Here is a 19977-nt window from a genome sequence, read left to right as displayed (position 1 = left end):
GGTGCTTCCCCTTACCCTGGGAATACACACATACACTGGGGCTCACCCAACTTTTATACAGTGAATTTCAGTATCAGAATACCCTCCCCCTTACATTCTTCTGCCCCCTGGATGGGTTTGGCATAGGCAATCCTTCCTGCCTACGTGCAGTTTCAGTGGACTTGGAGGACCAGGGGGTATCCTGTCTTCTCATGTCATTATCCCCATTGTCTTTATTCACACCTTTCCAACTCTCAGATACAGTCCCTTCATATGCAGAGTTCGCTAATCCTGTCTAGGGTTTACTAATTAAATATGCATAACTTGATAAATCTGTGTATGGCTTACTAATTATATATGTAGAACTTGGTACTTCTGTCTAGGGCTAGAAGACCCTTATCTCATCCAGACTATCTCAACTTCCTACATTCTATTATTCCTTACCTCTCCTTATCTTATTCATACGGTGGGCTCACTGATCCTGTCGAAAGGACGAGAAGGTTCTTATCTTACATAGGCTGGCTCTGCTTCCTGCATCCTAATTTCCATGCTTAGCCTGTTCATACTGGTTTAATCCATCACTCCATGTGTCTGTACTAGTTTCCTCATCTTTCATACTTTTATGTCAAGTTTCCTCATCTCTCACAGAGTGATCATTTCGCTGAGCTCGTGACCAACCATTTCAGTTCTGTGTCACACTCCCACATCTGTCCATGGCCTTGTGTCCTATCCAGCAAATTGGAGGACCAAAACTTGGCTTTCCATCTGGGCACTCTCCAGCCAGAGGGCATTAACATCGACTTTTCGCTAACCTACTCTCCTCTTACCCTTTCCTCGCCTTAATCATTGCTGTCCCCCCCCCCTTCTCCCCCACCCCACCTGTGAGAAACAGAAGTACCTTCACAGAATTTGCTCGAGACAAAAATTGAGAACAAAGAACATTTATTATACAACAATGCAAAGTTGGGTGCTTCCCCTTACCCTGGGAATACACACAGATACTGGGGCTGACCCAACTTTTATACATTTCATTTCAGTACAGAGATACCTTCCCCCCAACATTCTTCTGCCTCCTGGATTGGTTTAGCATTAGGTAATTCTGCCCACGTGGATTCTAACTTCTTATCAGTTTATGTGCCTTCCTGCAAACTTGTTAGCCAGAGAAGTATCATGTCTTTGTTCTTCACTTCATTAATCAATCCCTAAGACTTGCTAAAGCTATCTACTTGTTATCTTGTTTTGAAGATCCTTAGTTTATTACACTTTTACAACCCTTCCTCTTGTTCCAGCATCCCTTCACCCTGATTTCACCCATAATACTTCATCTCTAATGAGCACTTGCTTGGCTCCTCACATTCCAGTATCCCTTCACCTTAAGTTAACCCATAATACTTTATTCTTAATTGACACTTGCTTCCAGTATCTCTGGACTCCTAACATTCCAATATCCCTCACACCACCCTGCTGACATTTTTCCATGCCTTGAAGAAGTGCTTCAGCCTGAAACACTGATGAGGTGGGGGTTTTTAACCTTCGCTACATAAAGGTCACTGCTCCATGGATTGTCAGCTCGATGCCGTCTGGAGCGATGCTCCTGGTAGGGCCACCCATGGCGGGGAGGTCCCTGACAGAACGAAGGCCATCATCCTCGACCACGAGGGACAGCCACAGTAAAGGACACTGCTGAGCTGCTCCAGCTTTGCCCGTTCTTTAATCTCTCGAGCAGAGACGGTGCCGGCTGGGGGGGCAAAAGGTCATGATGAGGGGAGAGGTACGAATTCATCACGTCTGCTTGAGGAGACAGAGCTGGGGGCAGAGATGAGTGGGGAGACACGTCCTGCACTGACGGTTCACACACGGCGGCACAGAACGACAGCCCGCGTTCGTAGAGTCCGCTCCACCCTCCTGCGGCCTTCCTTTCGGCATCGCCCGCCTCTGGCGCGTCCAATGGCAGACGATAAGCGGCCCCACGTGAGCGGCCCGGCGTGACGGAGGGGGCGGGCCGAGCCGAGCGGCGCGTGACGGAGAGGGCCGCGCCGAGCATGTTGGGAGTTCCGTGCAGCCGCCGGCTGAAGTGAGGGCTGGAAGGTAAGAGAGAGCCCTATTGGGGCTGTGGCTTCTGTTCTGGCGCCCCTCCTCCCTCTCCCCCCCCCAAGCTGGAGTACGTCAGGCGGGTAGAGGGGCTGAAAGGCCACTGGGTGGGGGAAGTGGTCGTGAACCCTCTGTGCGATGGCTGTCGGTATGTCTCGGTGGTGATTCCTCACAGTGGGGGTGACGGTGACCACGGGCATACAGAAGGTGCCCCTTCCCCGGGAGGGGTCAGATCTCCAGCGCCCTGCCCCGGCCCAAGTTATGGGGTCGATTTTTCCCCTGTCAGTGCTCTTGTCCCCGAGTGCTGCGACATTGGTTCAGGTCCTCTTGAAGTCGATTCTGAGCCAGACCGGTAGCCACTGGAGGGAGGCCAGAATTAGGGTAATGTGGTCCCTTTCTTGCCACCTGTCGGGACCCTAGCTGTGGCCTTCTGAATCAATTGGAGGTGGGTTGGGGAGGACTGGCTAATCCCAGTGTATGGAGAGTTAGTGTAGTCCAGACATAAGAGATAAGGACATGAATTACCCGTTCAATGCCCTTGAAGGAGACGTATATAGTCTCTTTGAATGATCTGACTTAATTGATCACAACCCTTTACTCAGCAGAGTGGCAAGAGTACCACTGATGTCAGCTTTTCCCTCCCCCCCCCCCCCCAGGATATGGTTTCTCTTGTGATCTTGATTCTGGTAGCTCAAGCATTTGTTGCAGAATCTGCTCCAGCTGAAGATGAAATTGCCTACCTCCCAGGCCTTGTCAAACAACCCAATTTCAGGCAGTACTCTGGGTACTTGAATACATCTAAAAATATACACCTTCACTACTGGTGAGTGATTTGGGTTTGTTTCATTCAAGTTTTAATTCAAAAGTTTGTTTGTTATCCATTTCTACCAATGGCACACTATCATTACTGTCTGCAGGCAAGGTTATTTCTCTTGCAATCTGTTTCTCTGTGAATGTTGCTTGATTTGACAATTTCCAGCACTTGTATGTACTACCTATAGGATGCATTGTAGCAACTTGTTGATGTGTTGTTGATAGCACCTTCCTAGCCTATAGTCTGGAATGACAAAGACCGTTTAAATTAAACGCTCACCTCTGGGAATTCACACGTGCTGCCGTTCCTTAAACACGTAGTGGCTAACAAAACAATTATAGTGCCAGCAACCCACGTTCAACTCTGCCGCTGTCTGTAAGGAGTTTGTTTGTTGCCTCAGTGTCTATTGGACTTTTATTATAATTTGGAACTTTTATTCTATTTGGTGTTTAAAATTAGTTTCCTGGTATGATGTAATATTTGTAGATGTATTTGGGAGATAAATTGGTAAAATTAGAGTAGGTTACATACATACACACATTTTAAAACAGATCTTATTTGAAATACTGAAGAATTTATATTCAATGACTTTACAGAAACTATGTTGAATGCTATGCACATTTCATAAGTAGGTGCTAATTGAAATGGTGTAACGAAATGAATGGACTGGAGACAGGTCATCCATGTTGAACATTTTTACAAGACCTGACCTTTCTCAAAAGTCACTTCTGGGTTCTTGTTTACCTAAAAACAACAAATGGGAGCAGAAGACTAACTCCTTTTGTTTGCTAGAGAAGGAAGGGGTTTTGCAAGTGAGAGAAAGAGATGGACTTGTGGCTGGCAGTTTGAATATCTCAGATGGAGAGTGAACAGTCACAGCTGAAACAAGCGGGAGAAGCTTATTGGAACTGAAACAGAAACTCGAGAGTGGCAGATGGTTGGAAGTGCTATCTGTCTGATGTTTCTCTTGGAATAAGGAAACATAAAGGAACTTGTGGTAGCCTGAAAGAAAGAGGTTATCATCTGGAGAACCCTGATGGGGCAAGTTTCATCAGTCAGACATTGAGGTGACTAATGGTGGTACCTCAGTTGTGTAAATTCTGGAACAACAAATCTCTCTCTGCAAACCTACAAAGAACCTTCCTGAGCGGTAAGCATTTACCTTTTGAGCGCCAAAGCCTGTGATGAACTTTATACGTTAAATTCTGTGTACAATATAAGAATTGCCTGCAACAGAGAACTTGGAAGAATGCGAAGTGAGATTGAACTGTGAACCAATGAACTTTTCTTAAATTTACACACACATTACATACATGTGCGCTTAGAATTAGAAGGGGGTTAAGTTGGGTTAGTTAAGTTAATAGAGATAAGTTAAAGTTTGATTCAGTTTTCCTGTTTAAAGATAATTAAAAACAACTTTTGTTTAAGTAACTACTTGTCTTGGTGAATGTCTATTGCTGCTGGGTTTTGGGGTCCTTTGGGCTCGTAACACTGGATTCAGAAGTGGAACTTTAGCATCATTTCTGTAATTAATTTAAAAAGTGTACCCAAAGCAGTCAATAGATGGAACTATATCTCCAATTAGCTCTGTAGTTTTGCTTATATGAAGCACATGATCTCAAGATCCTAAACGTTCCCAAACTATTTTTTCAGTCCTCCTTTGCATTAATTTACAGTGTTGATATTTTGTTTCCTACTTTCAGTCTGAGCCAAAACATGTCATCATCTTTGTAATTTAGTTCCTCCCTCCTCTCGCCTGCATGAGAGGTCAAAGGAAAAAACGTGGTAGATGAAATATAATGTGGGGAGAAAATGGAAGATCACCTTGTGTTAGTGGGGGATGGGAATAGAATATTTTTTCAAAATGGAGAGTGATTTAACTCATTGGATTCAGTTATTTCTTCATATATGGCAGGGAAAACAACCACATATAAATAAAACCCATCTTCAAAAAGGAATGGGGGATTAGCACTTACAAATTTTTGATTTTATTATTGGGTTGTTAATATGTGTAATTTACTTTTATTATTACGTTTTGATAAATTATTCAATCGTCCTTGGGTGAAAATGAAACTGAGGTTTTCTAAAAAAAATCATCTATGCTGGCAATTTTAGGTTCTGTTTTACCCTTTTCCTTTTCTAAAGTGGCACATAATCCGATGATGAAAAATAGATTGAGAATATGGCTCGATTTAGGAAATTTTTTTGGTTATAACAGTTTTTCTCTTGCTTGTCCCATTATAGATAGCCATCTTTTTCAACCGTCTGTATTGAATGCAGGCTTTAAAGACCAGTACAGATTAGGTATCAAAAGTTATAAAGATCTTTTTATTTGCTATAACTTTGCCTCTTTTAAACATTGTCAGTTAAATGTAATCTTTCTAATAGATATGTTTTTAAATAGTTACAAGTTAGGCATTTTGTTCAGTCAAAATTACATGATTTTCATCAAATTGCAAATTCAAATATTCTTGATACATTTTTTAATTTACAATTTGTTCATGGTGGATTAATATGTATTCATAACAATTTATTGGATTTAAGATCTGCCTCAATGGCTGGGGTTAAGAATGAATGGAAGCATGATCTCAATATAACATTTTCAGATGAAGACTGGTACTCTGCTCTTGATTAATGATTCTTCATTTTACTCATGGCATTGTTTATTACAATTTAAGGTGGTACATAGAATACATACGTCCAAACTTAAATTATCTTGTTTTTAGGCAGATGTTGATCCATTATGTGAGAAGTGCAAAATTTTTGAAGTGTTTTGATCCCTATGTTGTCTCAATTTGGGAAGATTTTGGGAAAACATTTTTCAATTTTTATCAACTATTTTTAAGATCAAAATAGAACCGTGCCCTTCAATTGCCTTGTTTGTTTTTTTGTCGTGAATCAGATATACTTGTGTTTGCAACTCAAGAGAAAGTTTTAGCTTTTAGCACCTTGATAGCCAGGCAAGTAATTTTAATGGAAAGATTAAAAATCTTCACCTACTCATGATGTAAGTTTGGAGAAAATTAAATACCATATTATAGATAGAAGGTTTCAATTTCAAAAGATGTGAGGCTCATTCATAGAATGCTATAATGATTGGCAGATTTTATTAATTTGGACGCTCTAGTGATTCTTTGCCTAGTTTCTAAAGGTCGCTATTCGATCCCAGATCCCTAATTTATTTTCTCTACAAGGTAACCTTGATTAGAAGGAGGGGTTAGATTGGATTTCGTTTTAGTTTTTTTTTTAGATTAACTGATTATATACAGGTTTAATTATGATTGACCAAGATCATATTATGGATATTACTCTGTGTTATGACCAAGGCTTGGTAATTAATGTAACTCACTTGGGTTTCTATCCAGAACTATTTTTAAGAAATAATGTTTAATCAACAAATATGGATTGATTTGAATTACATTAATTTGTGATATGTATGTGATAGGACATGCTTTTTTGCTATATTAGTAGACTTTGTATATAGGATAAATATGTTAATGCAATTTAAAAAAATTAAAGAATGAAATGGTGAGTGGATTTCAGTTTTCAGAGGAAATGGGTTCTAGCATATAAATTACTAAGCTAACATTCAGTTTGGAATGCGATTAGGAAGGCTAACAGTTTGTTGGGCTTTATTTCAAGAGGATTTGAGTAAAAAAGGATGGGCTTAGAGCCATGGATTGCCTGCATCTGAAATGTTGTGTGCAGGACCACTCACCTCAGACATATCGCAGCCCTGGACATTTCGGAAGTGAATATTCCAGAGGGTGAGTGCCCTTAGCATAACTTTAGTATTTGACTGACTGTGGCATTGGGGACAAACACATCAGTGGTTGGGATCATCGCTCATCTGGTGGAAGTGATTGGTGTCCAGGACATCACTGCACAAGTACCTCAAGGCCATTGGGACCAACTATCTGACCTCCCACTGTCAGACTCATTAGTGGGAATATTTACTGTGTATTGCACAATGATCAATTTAATTTGCAAAATAAAGTAGCCTTGGACTGGATAACCTTTGAAAAGTGACGGATAAGTGGCAAGTGATATTTGATGTGTGATGCAATGGCCAACTCCAACAAGAAAAATGGTCATATCATTGAATACCAAGTCCCCAACCCTGAACATCTTGTAATCCTGTAAACATGAGACTCAACTGGACCCACCGTTACTCTCCTGACCTTTCCACCGTCGACATGGTACGAATCAAGCTAAACGGAATAGTCATCACTTGCCTGAATGAGTGCAGCTCCAGCAATACTGGAATTTGATTGTCTCCAAGACAAAACAATTTGATAATTTAGTGCAGACAATGACATCCTATGCATTCCTGCCTTAGTATTTACAGAGTGGTTGTATGATGTAAGCTTGGAGAAAATCACAATTACAGAGTCCCATTGACAGCATTTCCCAAGCTTCAAACCTCTATCTGCAAAATGGACAAAGGCCACAGGTGTGTGCGACCACCTTCACCCACTGGTTCTCTTCCTGGTTGCACGTCACCCTGACTTGGAAATATTTCACTCTTCATTCATCATCACTGGGCCCAAGTCCTGTAATTTCTAATTAGAAATGTAGGATCACTTACATTACATATTGCAACCACTTTTTTCCAGGTGGGGTTAGAGATGAACAGTAATTATAGGCCTTGCCAGGGACATTCACATCTTGAGAAATAAGCAAATTAAAAATCAAACACCCACTAATACATTTAGTTGTCTTGACAAGATGTTCTGTTTCCAATTGAAACCACGCTACTCCCTGGTCACTGGCTCGTTCAAACCTGTTGCACCAGTGCCTGCATTATGTCTCCTTTTCAATCAACAATGATTTACATCTACTATAATTGACAATGTTGAAGTGTTCATTCCAGTTCTTCCACTTCTGCATTATTCCTCCTTCCTCAAACTAGATGTAGTTTCCCCTTGTTACACAATTTTGCAAACTGGAAGCTATTTAGTAAGGAAGCAGCTGTGAGAATGTGGGTGATCTGGTTTTGCTCTCAATTTTAGGTTCGCACCTACCCTGGTAATTTTTCACTCCCTTACTGAAGAATCTACATGTTTCAGCCTCAAAAACATTAAATGGCTGCTTCCTTTGAGAGATAAAGTTTCAGATCATCTATCTGAAGTGAATGACCACTTAATATTTTTAACAATATATTTTATATCTGTGAGACTCCGATGTCTGAATGCATAATTCACTAAAGGCTGTCATGAAGATTCAGCAACAACAAGCTCTCAAAATGTTGCAAGGAGATTTAAATGCAAAAGTAGAAAGTTATGCTTCTCTTGTATTGGTGGGACTGCATCAGGTGTAATATGTACAGTGATGGGCTTAATGGAACCCAATGTTAATGCATTGGAGCAGTTCAGAGGGGGTTTATTGGATGTTCATGGAATGGGTGGGTAGTGTTATGAAAACAGTTTGCAAGCGAGAGGGGCTTGATTGAAACATCCAGGACTCTGACAGGTAGTTCCAATATGTTAACATCTTTACATAAGGAGTATACAGTCATTTGGAGTAGTGCACACAGTTATGGTCTTTTAATGAATGATATTTTTGCATTGGAAACAGCTGTGAGAAGGTTCACTTGTTGATTACAAATTGTTGTGAAGGTACATTGAACCTATTGTTATTGTTCAGAAGAATGACGTGATCTGATCTTATTAAAGTTCGAGGAGAGTTGACAGGGTAGATGCTGAGAGGTATATAACAATTTGGAGCTAGTGAGAATAATTTCAGAGCAAGGTGGTTGCTTTCTTTATAATGGAGATGGGGGAATTTTTTTAGGAATCTTATTCTGTCAATTCTGGGGGCTGAATCATTGAATGTATTCAAGACTCAAGTAAGCAGGTCCTTAAGCTCTTGAGAGTTGAAGGTTATGGGGTTCAAGTAAGAAAGTGGAGTTGAGGCCAAATTAGATCTTGTTCAATGGCAAGGCTGGCTCAAGAGGTGACTATGCGCTCCTACTCCTCGCTCCTCAAGAGATGATCGTGTGCTCCTGCTCCTTGTTCTTGCAGTTTTCCTTCACTGAATTTTGCCTTCTAAAATTATTAAATTGAGGTAAGATCTAAAGGCACAGTTCTAAAGGTTACTTATCTTTTAAAGGGCATGCTTCCCTTTCAAGTTCAACTTCTAATCGTCTGCTAAACTTAACTAAATTGAGAATCAAAAGAGCAAATTCTGCCTAGTCCCACTGACCTGCACCCATTTCATACTCCTCCCATTTAAGTACCCATCTAAATTTGTTTTAAATGTTAAAATTGAGCCGCATTCACCATTTCTGCTGGCAGCTCGTTCCAAACTCCCACTACTCTGTGTGGAAAAAGTTCCTCCATTAGACCCTTAAACTTTTCCCCTTTCACCCTTCACCCATGTCCCCTTATCTCACCTAACCACAGTATCTTCTTCAAAATGGGGAATACCTCTATCAAATCTCCCCTCAATTTATTTGATCATTTGCATGAGACACCATTTACTGCTACTTGGGTTTTTTCATGGTACTGTATCTCAGGACTTTTCAGGAAAAAAGTTTAAAAAGAAGCAAGGTAATTCTCCTGCTCTCTGGCTTGCTGCTGATCTTGGATTCACCTTCGAATGTTGAACAAAGTAATTGAAATTCTAATGATTACTACTCTTGCTTTCAGGTTTGTGGAGTCTCAGGGATATCCTGAGCGTGATCCTGTGGTGCTGTGGCTGAATGGAGGCCCAGGCTGCAGTTCTTTAGATGGGCTTCTTAATGAACATGGCCCCTTCTTGGTAAGCAGAGTATTTGGCTTCTCCATTAGTTAAACCTATCATGGCAAAGATTTGATATGCTGCTAAGGACTGTTTCAATAAATGCTTTCTGCACTACAAGTCCCTAGGGATGCAAGAATGAGTCTTGATGCTCATGAGCCCAGAAAGGGATTAACTAGAGTGGTCAGTCAATTGAAGCAGAGTGGGGAATATGGGAGCAGCACCTCTCTGTGGCATGGAAGAACCAGGTCATTGGTGAGCTCAGCATTTCTGATTTATTATCAGAATACATACATGACATCAGGTACAACCCTGTGATTCCTTTCTCCTGTGGGCACGGTGAATTACCATTAATTGTAGTGCAAAAAAATAAATTGTACGTAGCATGAAACATGTAAACAAACTGTGTAATGCAGAAAGAACAAAAAGAAAATCAATAAAGTGCACAAGTCAGAGTCCTTAAATGAGTCTCTGATTGAGTTTGTTGTGGAGGAGTCTGATGATGGAGGGGGAGCAGCTAATCTTGAACCTGGTGGTGCGAGTCTTGTGGCATCTCTACTCTTCAGATGGCAGCAGCAAGATCAGAGCATGTGCTGGGCGGTGAGTGTCTTTGATGATTGCTGCTGCTCTCTGACATCAGCACACCTTGTAGATATGCTGAGTAGTGTATAGGTTTTGCCTGTTATGTCCTGGGCTTTGTCCAATACCTCCATACGCTCAGGGGTATGGGTGTTTCCATTATCAAGCCATGTATTGTTGTGCATCCCATGTCCTTCTGCTCTGACCCAGCTGTCCTTGGACTCTACCACTCTCTTGATGGATGCTGTCTGACCTGCTGAGTTCCTTCAGCAATTCTTTATCCACTCTACCACAGACATATTGGGGACGATTTATACTGTCAAATTAATCAACCAACCTGCGCATCTTTGAAAGGTGGAAGAAAACTGGAGCACCCAGAGAAAGCAAACATTGTCACAAAAGAATGTGCAAGTCCCATGGAAGCAGCACTGTAGCTCAAGATTCAATCCTGAAAGTAGTTCTGACTGTATCATTGTCATCCCAAATATACTCAACATAGCCCTCCTCTTCATTAAATAATGAGAAGCAGGTCAGGCAACATCCATGGAGAGAAGTGGGAAGGGGAGATGGCAAGCAAAAAGAGGGAGAGGGGGGCAAGGGGTTGAGAACTATTAAGTCACCAAATAAATGAAGGTTGGAGAAATGGAGAAACAGGTAAGGGTTGGTGGAGAAGACTTGAGATAAGAGTGAGACCAGGAACAGGTAAAGGACAAATGTTTTCAGAAAATTCAATGTTTGTGCCATTGAGGTTTGGGGCTATCAAGCCAGAATATATGCTCCTCAAGTTTGCATTTGGCTTCACCCTGATAATGGTTGAGGACAGCCATGATTGTGTGGGAATGGTAAGGGAAATTAAATGCACCCAAGGGTGGAACACAAGTGCTCAGTGAAGTGGTTGCCCAATCTACATGTGGTTTTGTCTATGTAGAGGTGGCTACATTGAGTGCACTGAATGCAGTAGCCCTCATTCTGATGGCCACCTTTCGTATAGCTATATCAGGTTGTATACGGGTAAAAATACACAAAATTTTAAAATCCATCTCCAGCATTACTCACAGCAGCAGAACCTGCCTTTCAGCTGGACTATGCCTCACTGCCTTTGTAGAAAAGTTTCTGAACTAAAACACTCTTTGTCTCAGTTAGGGAGAGCATTTCACTGAACATCTTGTAGGTTCAGTGGGAGAAAGAGATGGGAGTTACCCTTGGAATGTTCCCTGAGCAGTTAGTCACTTGGCTGAATGTCTCATCAGTCAAACTGTCAAACAAGAAAAAAAACCTTTCTGAGTTTCTCAACAGGTGGCTAAATGGTCAACCGGTCACATCCTTCATTAACAGTCAGAGATCCAATCCAACTGCATGTTACCTCTACGCTGACTGGTGGGGATGAGACACAGTCAATTGTCATGAAGGTCTTACAAGGAATACATTGGATCTTTGTCAAGTTTATCCAGAGCAGCAGTGTAACATAGCTGTCTGTATAGGTTGTTCCAAGGGGAAAACTGATTTAAACGTTGACTACTTTAGCATGCCTGTCCCGCATCGGACTTGTCAGCCACAAACGAGCCTGCAGCTGACGTGGACTTTTTACCCCCTCCATAAATCTTCGTCCGCGAAGCCAAGTCAAAGAAAACTTTAGCATGCCCAGAACTTGTTGGTTCACTGGCACCTGGCACATTCCAAGTTGCAGGAGTTCAGTACATCCTCAGGACCTACTGAAGTTCAGTGCAGCTACAGCAATGGCTCTGTGGGGAAGGACCACTGAATCAGATTCTGTCACTACTATACTCGGGCAGGCCACGAGTCACAGCCTCTCTAAGGTTTCACTGATGGTGGGTTTGCGGATTAAAGGAAGGAACATGTTGACGTTTGTAAGAAATTGTAGGGATGTACTGGGTGCATTGAAGAAAGTGATGGCCATATTTCAGATTTATATTGTTACATTTATGAATAACATACACTGTGGAGTGAAAATAGGAAGTTTGTTGCTGGAAATTTCATATGGTTTGATGGTAATTGAACTGTGATACGATCCACAGTCAAATATCTTGTCAAAATTGCATGGATTTGAGTATCAAGAATAGTTGCAATTGAATTAATACTGTAAACCATGCTGCTATGTGTGCTGCAATAAAGTTAATCTTAGAATAGAGTTACAGAATTTGAGTAACTCAGAGTTAAGAATGTGTACAGGTATACAATCCTTTATCCGGAACCCTTGGGGGGGCAGTGTGTTCCGAATTTTGGATTTTTTCGGATTTTGGAAAGCCAGATTTAAGCCCACCCAAATTGTGCTGCCTTATCCATCCCAACCCCCTTCCCACTCGCCCTGCTGGTCCCTCCACCCCACTCGCCCTGACTCGTGCTGCCGGTCTCTCTCCACTTGCCGGATTTTGGAGCTTTTCAGATTTTAGATGTCCGGATAAAGAATTGTACAAGATGTTTAAAGTTCTAACTTCGAGTTTGCATTTATTTGTATTGTATCTTTATATGTACCAATAGATACAATGAAGTCGTCATTGTTCATAATGCACAAATGAGACAGCCAATTTATTTAAAGTAAGGTCCCCTGCACAGAAAAGGAATAAATGGTGAGATAATCTTATTTAGTTGAACGATAAATGTTAGCCAGGTTATTTTTTCGTTTTGTGACAATCTGTAAAGCAGATAGGCCTATAGTTGAAAAGAAAGCACAACATACTCTCATTAACATCTTGGCATATAAATCCATATTTTGCCACAAGGAACTTGAAATCGCATCCTTCTCACTTAGCTGAGAGTACTAAATATTTGGGTTCATTTTGTAGATACAACCCGATGGGAAGACGCTCCAATATAATCCTTACTCCTGGAACATGGTATGTATTTTTTTGTTGTCTCTAATTCAATCTGACCAGCTTTCAGCAGAAAATTTATTAATAAGTAACAGTAAGATTTCCTTGGCACCTTTGCATGAGGCTTATAAAAATATAAACAACAAACAATGTAAAGTCTTATTAGAAATAAGACAGAAGAACTCTGGAAATAATTAAGGCAGCTTTTGCGGAAAGAGAAGCAGTCAAACATTTCAGACAGGTAACATTTGATCAGAAGTGGTCAAATTAACTGTTAAAGATACAGGAGAAAAAGCAGGAAGACATTAAAAAGGTAGGAAAGCAATAACATTTGTTCAATAACAAATGCAAAGATGGTGCAAGGCAAACACGTGTAATAATTTAGCAAGTAAAGGAACACGTGCATCTTGGCGCCTCACAGTTTGGCGGGCAGCAACCTCCTTTGAAGAAGACCGCAGAGCCTACCTCACTGACAAAAGGCAAAGGAGGAAAAACCCAACACCCAACCCCAACCAACCAATTTTCCCCTGCAACCGCTGCAATCGTGTCTGCCTGTCCCGCATCGGACTTGTCAGCCACAAACGAGCCTGCAGCTGACGTGGACTTTTTACCCCCTCCATAAATCTTCGTCCGCGAAGCCAAGCCAAAGAAGAAAGGAACACGTGTTCAGATCTGTAAGTGGGAGGAGGTGATTTGCTTTAATTTATCGAGGAGTATTTTTCAGCTTAATTCTTAGCTTGTGCTCTTTCAATAAATGACTACTGATTTTTTTACTCCATACTCAACTAAATGTCATTTACAGATTGCAAATATGCTATACCTTGAGTCACCAGCAGGGGTTGGATTTTCCTATGATGACAACCAGGAGTACAGAACCAATGATACTGAGGTGAGATAAGTTTGTGAGTGACAAGTAGAACGTGTGTTTGGCTGTCAGTCTGTTAATTCATGTAGCTCAGATCAGATAAACAAGAAAATTTGCATATACTGCAGTTGAGTACAATGTACAAACGTGCTGGAGAAACTTAACAGGTCACACAGCATCCATAGGGAATAAAAGGTAGTCAATGTTATGAGCCTGAGCCCTTTGTAGGGAATATGGAAAAATTGCTGAATCCCACTGTCACTTCTCACTTACCATAACTTCTTGCCCTTCCCTATTCCCTCACACCTTTCCCTACCTCTTATTCCCCCCTATCCTCTCTATTCCTGAGCCCCCCCTTTCTTCCCACCCCCTTAACCCTTTACATTACCTCAAATCCCCCCAACTCCATTTGTATCTCCTCAATTTTCCATCTCTCCTTGGTCCTACCTCTATCGCTATCTTGTCGTATAGTGCGAGCATGGTATGAACGATAAATAAAAGTTGACGACCTCCTCAACTCTCTGCCTTCCTGCCTCCCTCCCCTAAGCATCCTCAACCCTCCATCTCCCACCTCTTCTATGCCTGGGAGACCATTTTGTTAAAAACCTTCACTGGCCGCTGCAACAGCAGACCTCTCAATGACTAACCATTTTAATTTATTTTGGGGTTTAAATACAAGTTGTTAGATGTGGTGGGACCCACTTCCGCTGTATCTTTGCTGCTTCAGATGTGTGCTCATTTTGCCATTCAAAAGAGGCATAATCCATTTGTACAGACCTCTATAGTTATCAGTTTAAAATCATTATCTATGCACTATTCAAGGTCCAGAATAATAAACCTTCAGATTTATCCTTCAAAAAAAATTAATTTGACGTGCCATTGACATGTACCATCAAATGAAGCCTACCTGTAAATTAAAGCAAAAACACCTTGTATTCTGTCTTGGCAGTTTCCAACCAGATGGCATCAGTGTTGATTTCTCCAATTTCCGTTAACTCCCCCAACTCCCGATCGCTTCTTCTCCGTCCTCCAGCTCTCATTCCTGTCCTTTCCTCCTCCCACCTTTTTTAGCCTTCTAACCTTTCTTCCCCTCCCCCTCATCTTAGCTTCTTTGTCTTGTACTTTTTAACCTATATCCACCTATTTCCACTTACCTGCTAGCCTGTGTGCTTCTCCTTCTCTTCTTCCCTGTCCCCTCTCTCCACCTTTTTATTCAGGTGTCTACGTTTTTCCAGATTCCTAACAAAGGGCTCAGACCTGAAACATTGGGTACATTTTGCTTCCTATCGCTTCTTCTCCGTCCTCCAGCTCTCATTCCTGTCCCTTCCTCCTCCCACCTTTTTTAGCCTTCTAACCTTTCTTCCCCTCCCCCTCATCTTAGCTTCTTTGTCTTGTACTTTTTAACCTATATCCACCTATTTCCACTTACCTGCTAGCCTGTGTGCTTCTCCTTCTCTTCTTCCCTGTCCCCTCTCTCCACCTTTTTATTCAGGTGTCTACGTTTTTCCAGATTCCTAACAAAGGGCTCAGACCTGAAACATTGGGTACATTTTGCTTCCTATGAATGATGCATGACCTGCTGATTTTTCTCCAGCACTTTTGTGCATTGCATAACTCGTTCCTTTTTTCTCCGCTGGTAGTGAAAGTGTTGGTCCTTTTCCTTGGATGGCAATTGTCCTGTGTTGCTCCTACATTAGGTTTAATAATGGTGACCCACCAAGGGGCTAATGAGTTGGAAATCAAGATGTTCGCACTATATGACTGCTCTTGTCCTTCTCAATGTTGCAGAAAAAGAAGTGAGATTCTGTGTAGTATTCTTGTGCAGTGAATCTGTTGCTCCTGGAGGACTTGATGTCAAGTCTAGGGCCGCTGACTAAGGGTGTTGTGTATATTGGAGTTTGGAATATTCTTGAGTTTTGCTTTTATTTCCATCCAGGTGAAAACTTCATAAGACTTAATCTGTTGGAAAGTTGAGAGGCATGAGCTTGTGAGCTATATTGTAATGCTCAATGTTTGCCCTGCTTTTATAGCATGGCATTATGGAGGTTATCCACTTGAGTTTGGAGTCGAACCCTACAGTGGTGAAACAGGCCCAACTTGTCCATGCCAAACGGCATGCCACCTGATTTAGTCGCACTTGCCTGCATTATGCCCATAGTCCTCCAATTCCCTCCCATCCATGTACTGTAGGTTATCCAAATGCTTTGTAAAGACAGCCAACATACCTGCCTCCACCACTTTGGCAGTTTGTTTCATATGCCCACTCCCTCTAAGTGAAAAACTGTCCCTTCGCATCTTTTCTAAATCTCACTTATTTTAAAAAAAATGGTGGTGCTGCTAATGTTGCTATTTAACATACAATTGCCTGTTAATGGAACCAATTGTTTTTAAAATCCAGAAACTGTGGGGTCTGTGCCCAAGATGGTGGCTCGGTTGGGCAATGTTCCACAAGAGGTTGCAGACTCTGGGGGAGCAGTGGACCAGCGCAGGGCACCATAAACAAGGAGATTGTCCCCCTCCCCGCCCTTTTGAGGTGGAGCAGCATTGGAGGTGACCTGACAGGACGGTGACCAATGAAGGGCTCAAAGGTTGAACAACTCACATAGGCTATTGGTGACGCAGTCAAAGGACCCACACAGGCTGTGGGCTGCTAAAACTGGCTCATCGGAACCGGCTATCAGAACTGGGATTTGAGGGGCATGGCCATTGCAGAGGATCTGAGCAGACGTGTTTTGAAAGAGCTCTCCATAAAAAGTATTTTAAAAAGTTGATTTGAAAGCCCAAAAATAAGAATTCCATCATCAAAAATGGATAAAACTAGTAATAAATGACCACGGCAACAAAAAACAAAAACTGAAGAAGCTCAGCCAAGATCATGGAGTGAAAGCCCAATGAGGAGCGGCCTTGGGACTGGCTGAACCCAGCAAAGCTGTGGGGTCAGCCCAAGATATAGCCACCATCCTGAACAAGATGGAAACTTTGTGCACTCGTTTTACTAGCGTTGAATCAGCGATAAGAGACATACCAGAAATTAAAGAAATCATGGAAGATTAAATGGAACGAATGACTCAAGTGGAGACTGAGCTGGACAAAACAAAAGACAGGCTAAAGGCTCTAGAAGTAAAAGCAAAAACATGGGACAGACAGAAAAGGAATGATGGAGAAAATCGATCATATGTAAAATTTCAGCAGATGCAAGAATGCAAGAATCATTGGGCTGAGAGAAGGAATCGAGGGAACTTTGAAACATGGAGCCCACAAATGCTGGGACAAAACAAGTTAAACTCAAAGCTGCAAATTGGAAGGGCTCATTGGACCCAGAAGAATTGGCGTACAATGACCACAACCAGTCCTGGTAAGACATTTAAGTTACTGGAGTGGGATGTGATTTTGGAAGCAGCATATAAATACTCAACAAAAAAAAAATTTCAATGGACCATTAGTAGTGGACAACAAAAAAGTAATGTTGTTTCAGGACTTTAGCCCTGCCTTGGTCAAACAAAGGAAAGAATTTTCTGAGGTCAAGAAACATTGCAATCCAAAATCTTATAATATTCAATGGTTTACCCAGCGACCCTGAGGTTTGATGTCCCAGGTCATCGACAAATTTTCAAGAATAAAGAAGTTCAAGAGTTTTATGAAAGTTGTGAAGAGATTTGAGCTGCCATATAAGATTTTTTAAAAAAAACCATTTTGGAACTAACTAAAAGGTGTATCATTTTTCTATTTTGTAGTACTGAGCCATCTTGTTTTTGCTGCTAAAAGAAAAATCATTGTAATATACATGGAGAGTTCTGGAAAGAAAAGCAGGTTGTGAGAAAATTGGCAGAGTGGGGAATTCGATTTAAGGGGGAAAAATGGCATCAGGAGAGGTGCAGTTTTAAAAGATGGCACTAAAGGGAGGGGTTCTTCTTCTTCAGATTATGCTGGCTTTTTTTGCAGTTTTCTGGGTACTATTGTTTAAGTCACTATCAGAGCTAAGGATGTGTGTGTTTCTTAAAGGGAAAATGTGTATTTCTTAGAGTATTAAAAATTGAAAAGATTTTATTTTTATACAATATTTGTTTGAAAAATGGAATGGATAAAACACTAAAGTTTATTAGTCTTAATGTTAATGGGGACAGTGAAAAGGAAAAGGGTCTTGGCATACCTAAAGAAATTAAAAGCGGATATTATCTTTCTGCAGGAAATTCATCTTACCAAATTGGAATATGATCATTTAAAAAGAGGTTGGGTAGGACAAATAATGTCATCTTCCTTTGGTTCAAAGGCAAGAAGGGTAGCAATTCTAATTAATAAAAATATACCATTATTAATAAAAAAGGTATGTAATGGCACATTGTAAAATTTATGGAGAAACATGGACATTTGTGTCCCAAATTATGACGATGAAACCTTTATGAAGGATATCTTCTTAAAAACAGCAAAGGGCAGACAAAATATTTTGGTTGGTTTTTAATTTTTGCTTGGATAAATCTGCAAGAATAGTAATGAGGGCGAAAGTGGCAAAAAAACATCAATTTTATATATGAAGGATGTAAATCTTAGCGATATGTGGAAGCAATTAAATTCCACAGAGAGAGACTGCTCCTTTTACTCAAGGGTGCACAATGCACATACAGTACATCTATGATTATCTGAAATTGGATTCTTCAAAATCCTCAGATATCTGAAATTTTTTGATAAATGACGATATCTGAAATAAATAAGAAATCCTCAGTGGGGGAAGTGTCATTGATTGGTGTGGCCAGCATTTTTTTTTTGGTGAGAATTAAACATTATTTTAATGCTTAAAAAGCATTCCCTTGTTTGTTGTTGTTTATATACAGATACAAGTAAATTACTATTGCTTCTGGGCTGGTTTTGTCTTAAACTTTATTTATTCGTTCAAAAAACAAATAATATATGACATATACAACAATTAATCATAAACATGAACGATATTTTTTATATATATAAAAAAAAAGAAAAGAACCCCCCCCCCACTTCAGGCAACTCTCTCAGGAGAGCCATAAAGAAAGAAAAAAGAAAAAATATTAAAGAAAAATTAAATCTACATATTAAGATCTAATCAATGTAAATTGAAATGTAAACATTCTGAATATAACAACCACTTATTAATAAAAAATTATAATTATCACGTGAAACATGCGTAATTTTTTCCATTATTAAACAATATCTCATCTTATTATGCCATCTATTAATATCAATCATATTTGTTTCTTCCCACGTACTAGCATTACATTTTTTCGCTACAGATAACGCTAAATATACAAAAGCAAGCTGAAACTTGTCTAATCCCAAGCCTTTCAGAGGTTGCAAACTACCCCATAAAAATACTGTCGGATCTAAAAGTATTTTAATCTTTTACAAGTATTCTAAAAACGATTGAATTTTCTTCCAAAAAGATTGTATATGTATACATGACCAAACAGCATGAAAAAAGTTCCAACCGTATCACCACATCTAAAACACAAATCTGATTCATTAAAACCATACTTTTTTTAATTTTTCAGGTGTTAAGTATAATTGATGTAAAAAATTGTAGTTAATCATTGCATAACGTACATTTATCAATCTAGTTACACAATCATAACAGATGTCTAACCAATCATCTTCGGAAAAGATAAAACCAGTATCCACTTCCCATTTACTTTTAGATCTATCCCAAACCTTTTTATCCATACCATCCTGTAATATTTGATACATAGATGAAATATAACCTTTCTCTGGTACCTTCATAAGAAAAGTCTCAAATTTAGTCATTTCAGGTAAAATCATATCTCTACCAAACATACATTTTACCAAAGATTGAATTTGATAATAAAGAAACAAAGAGTTCTTATCAATACCAAAACTTTCCCTCATCTGATTAAAAGATAAAAATTTACCCTCTTTAAAACAATCTCCCAAATTTTTCACACCTTTAAATCTCCAATGCAATAAACTTCGATTATGTATTGAAAAAGAAATAAGTTGATTATTATACAACGGAGTCATAGCCGATAATTTACCCCTAGAGCCTATCATTTTATTTTTTTATCCATAACTTCGTTAAATGTTTTAGTATAGGCACA

At 40.2% G+C, this 19977-nt stretch overlaps 1 protein-coding gene across 2 annotated transcripts in view; it reads left to right on the top strand.

Annotated features, from left to right (window-relative positions):
- Positions 1-1967: 1967 nt before the first annotated feature.
- The window catches only part of ctsa (cathepsin A), a 52933-nt gene continuing 34923 nt past the window's right edge, over positions 1968-19977 (top strand). For both annotated transcript variants that reach the window (XR_011340065.1, XM_069884858.1), the window contains exons 1-5: positions 1968-2067; positions 2727-2893; positions 9535-9646; positions 13009-13059; positions 13838-13924. Coding sequence is in view for 1 of the 2 variants with exons in the window: in XM_069884858.1 (XP_069740959.1) it covers positions 2730-2893; positions 9535-9646; positions 13009-13059; positions 13838-13924 (414 nt within the window). In the remaining variant the exon portion in view is untranslated. The remainder of the gene's footprint in view (positions 2068-2726; positions 2894-9534; positions 9647-13008; positions 13060-13837; positions 13925-19977) is intronic.

This window comes from Narcine bancroftii, chromosome 6 (assembly GCF_036971445.1).
Source record: "Narcine bancroftii isolate sNarBan1 chromosome 6, sNarBan1.hap1, whole genome shotgun sequence".
In the NCBI taxonomy this organism is placed as follows: domain Eukaryota; kingdom Metazoa; phylum Chordata; class Chondrichthyes; order Torpediniformes; family Narcinidae; genus Narcine; species Narcine bancroftii.
This window is presented reverse-complemented; position numbering and strand designations above follow the sequence as displayed.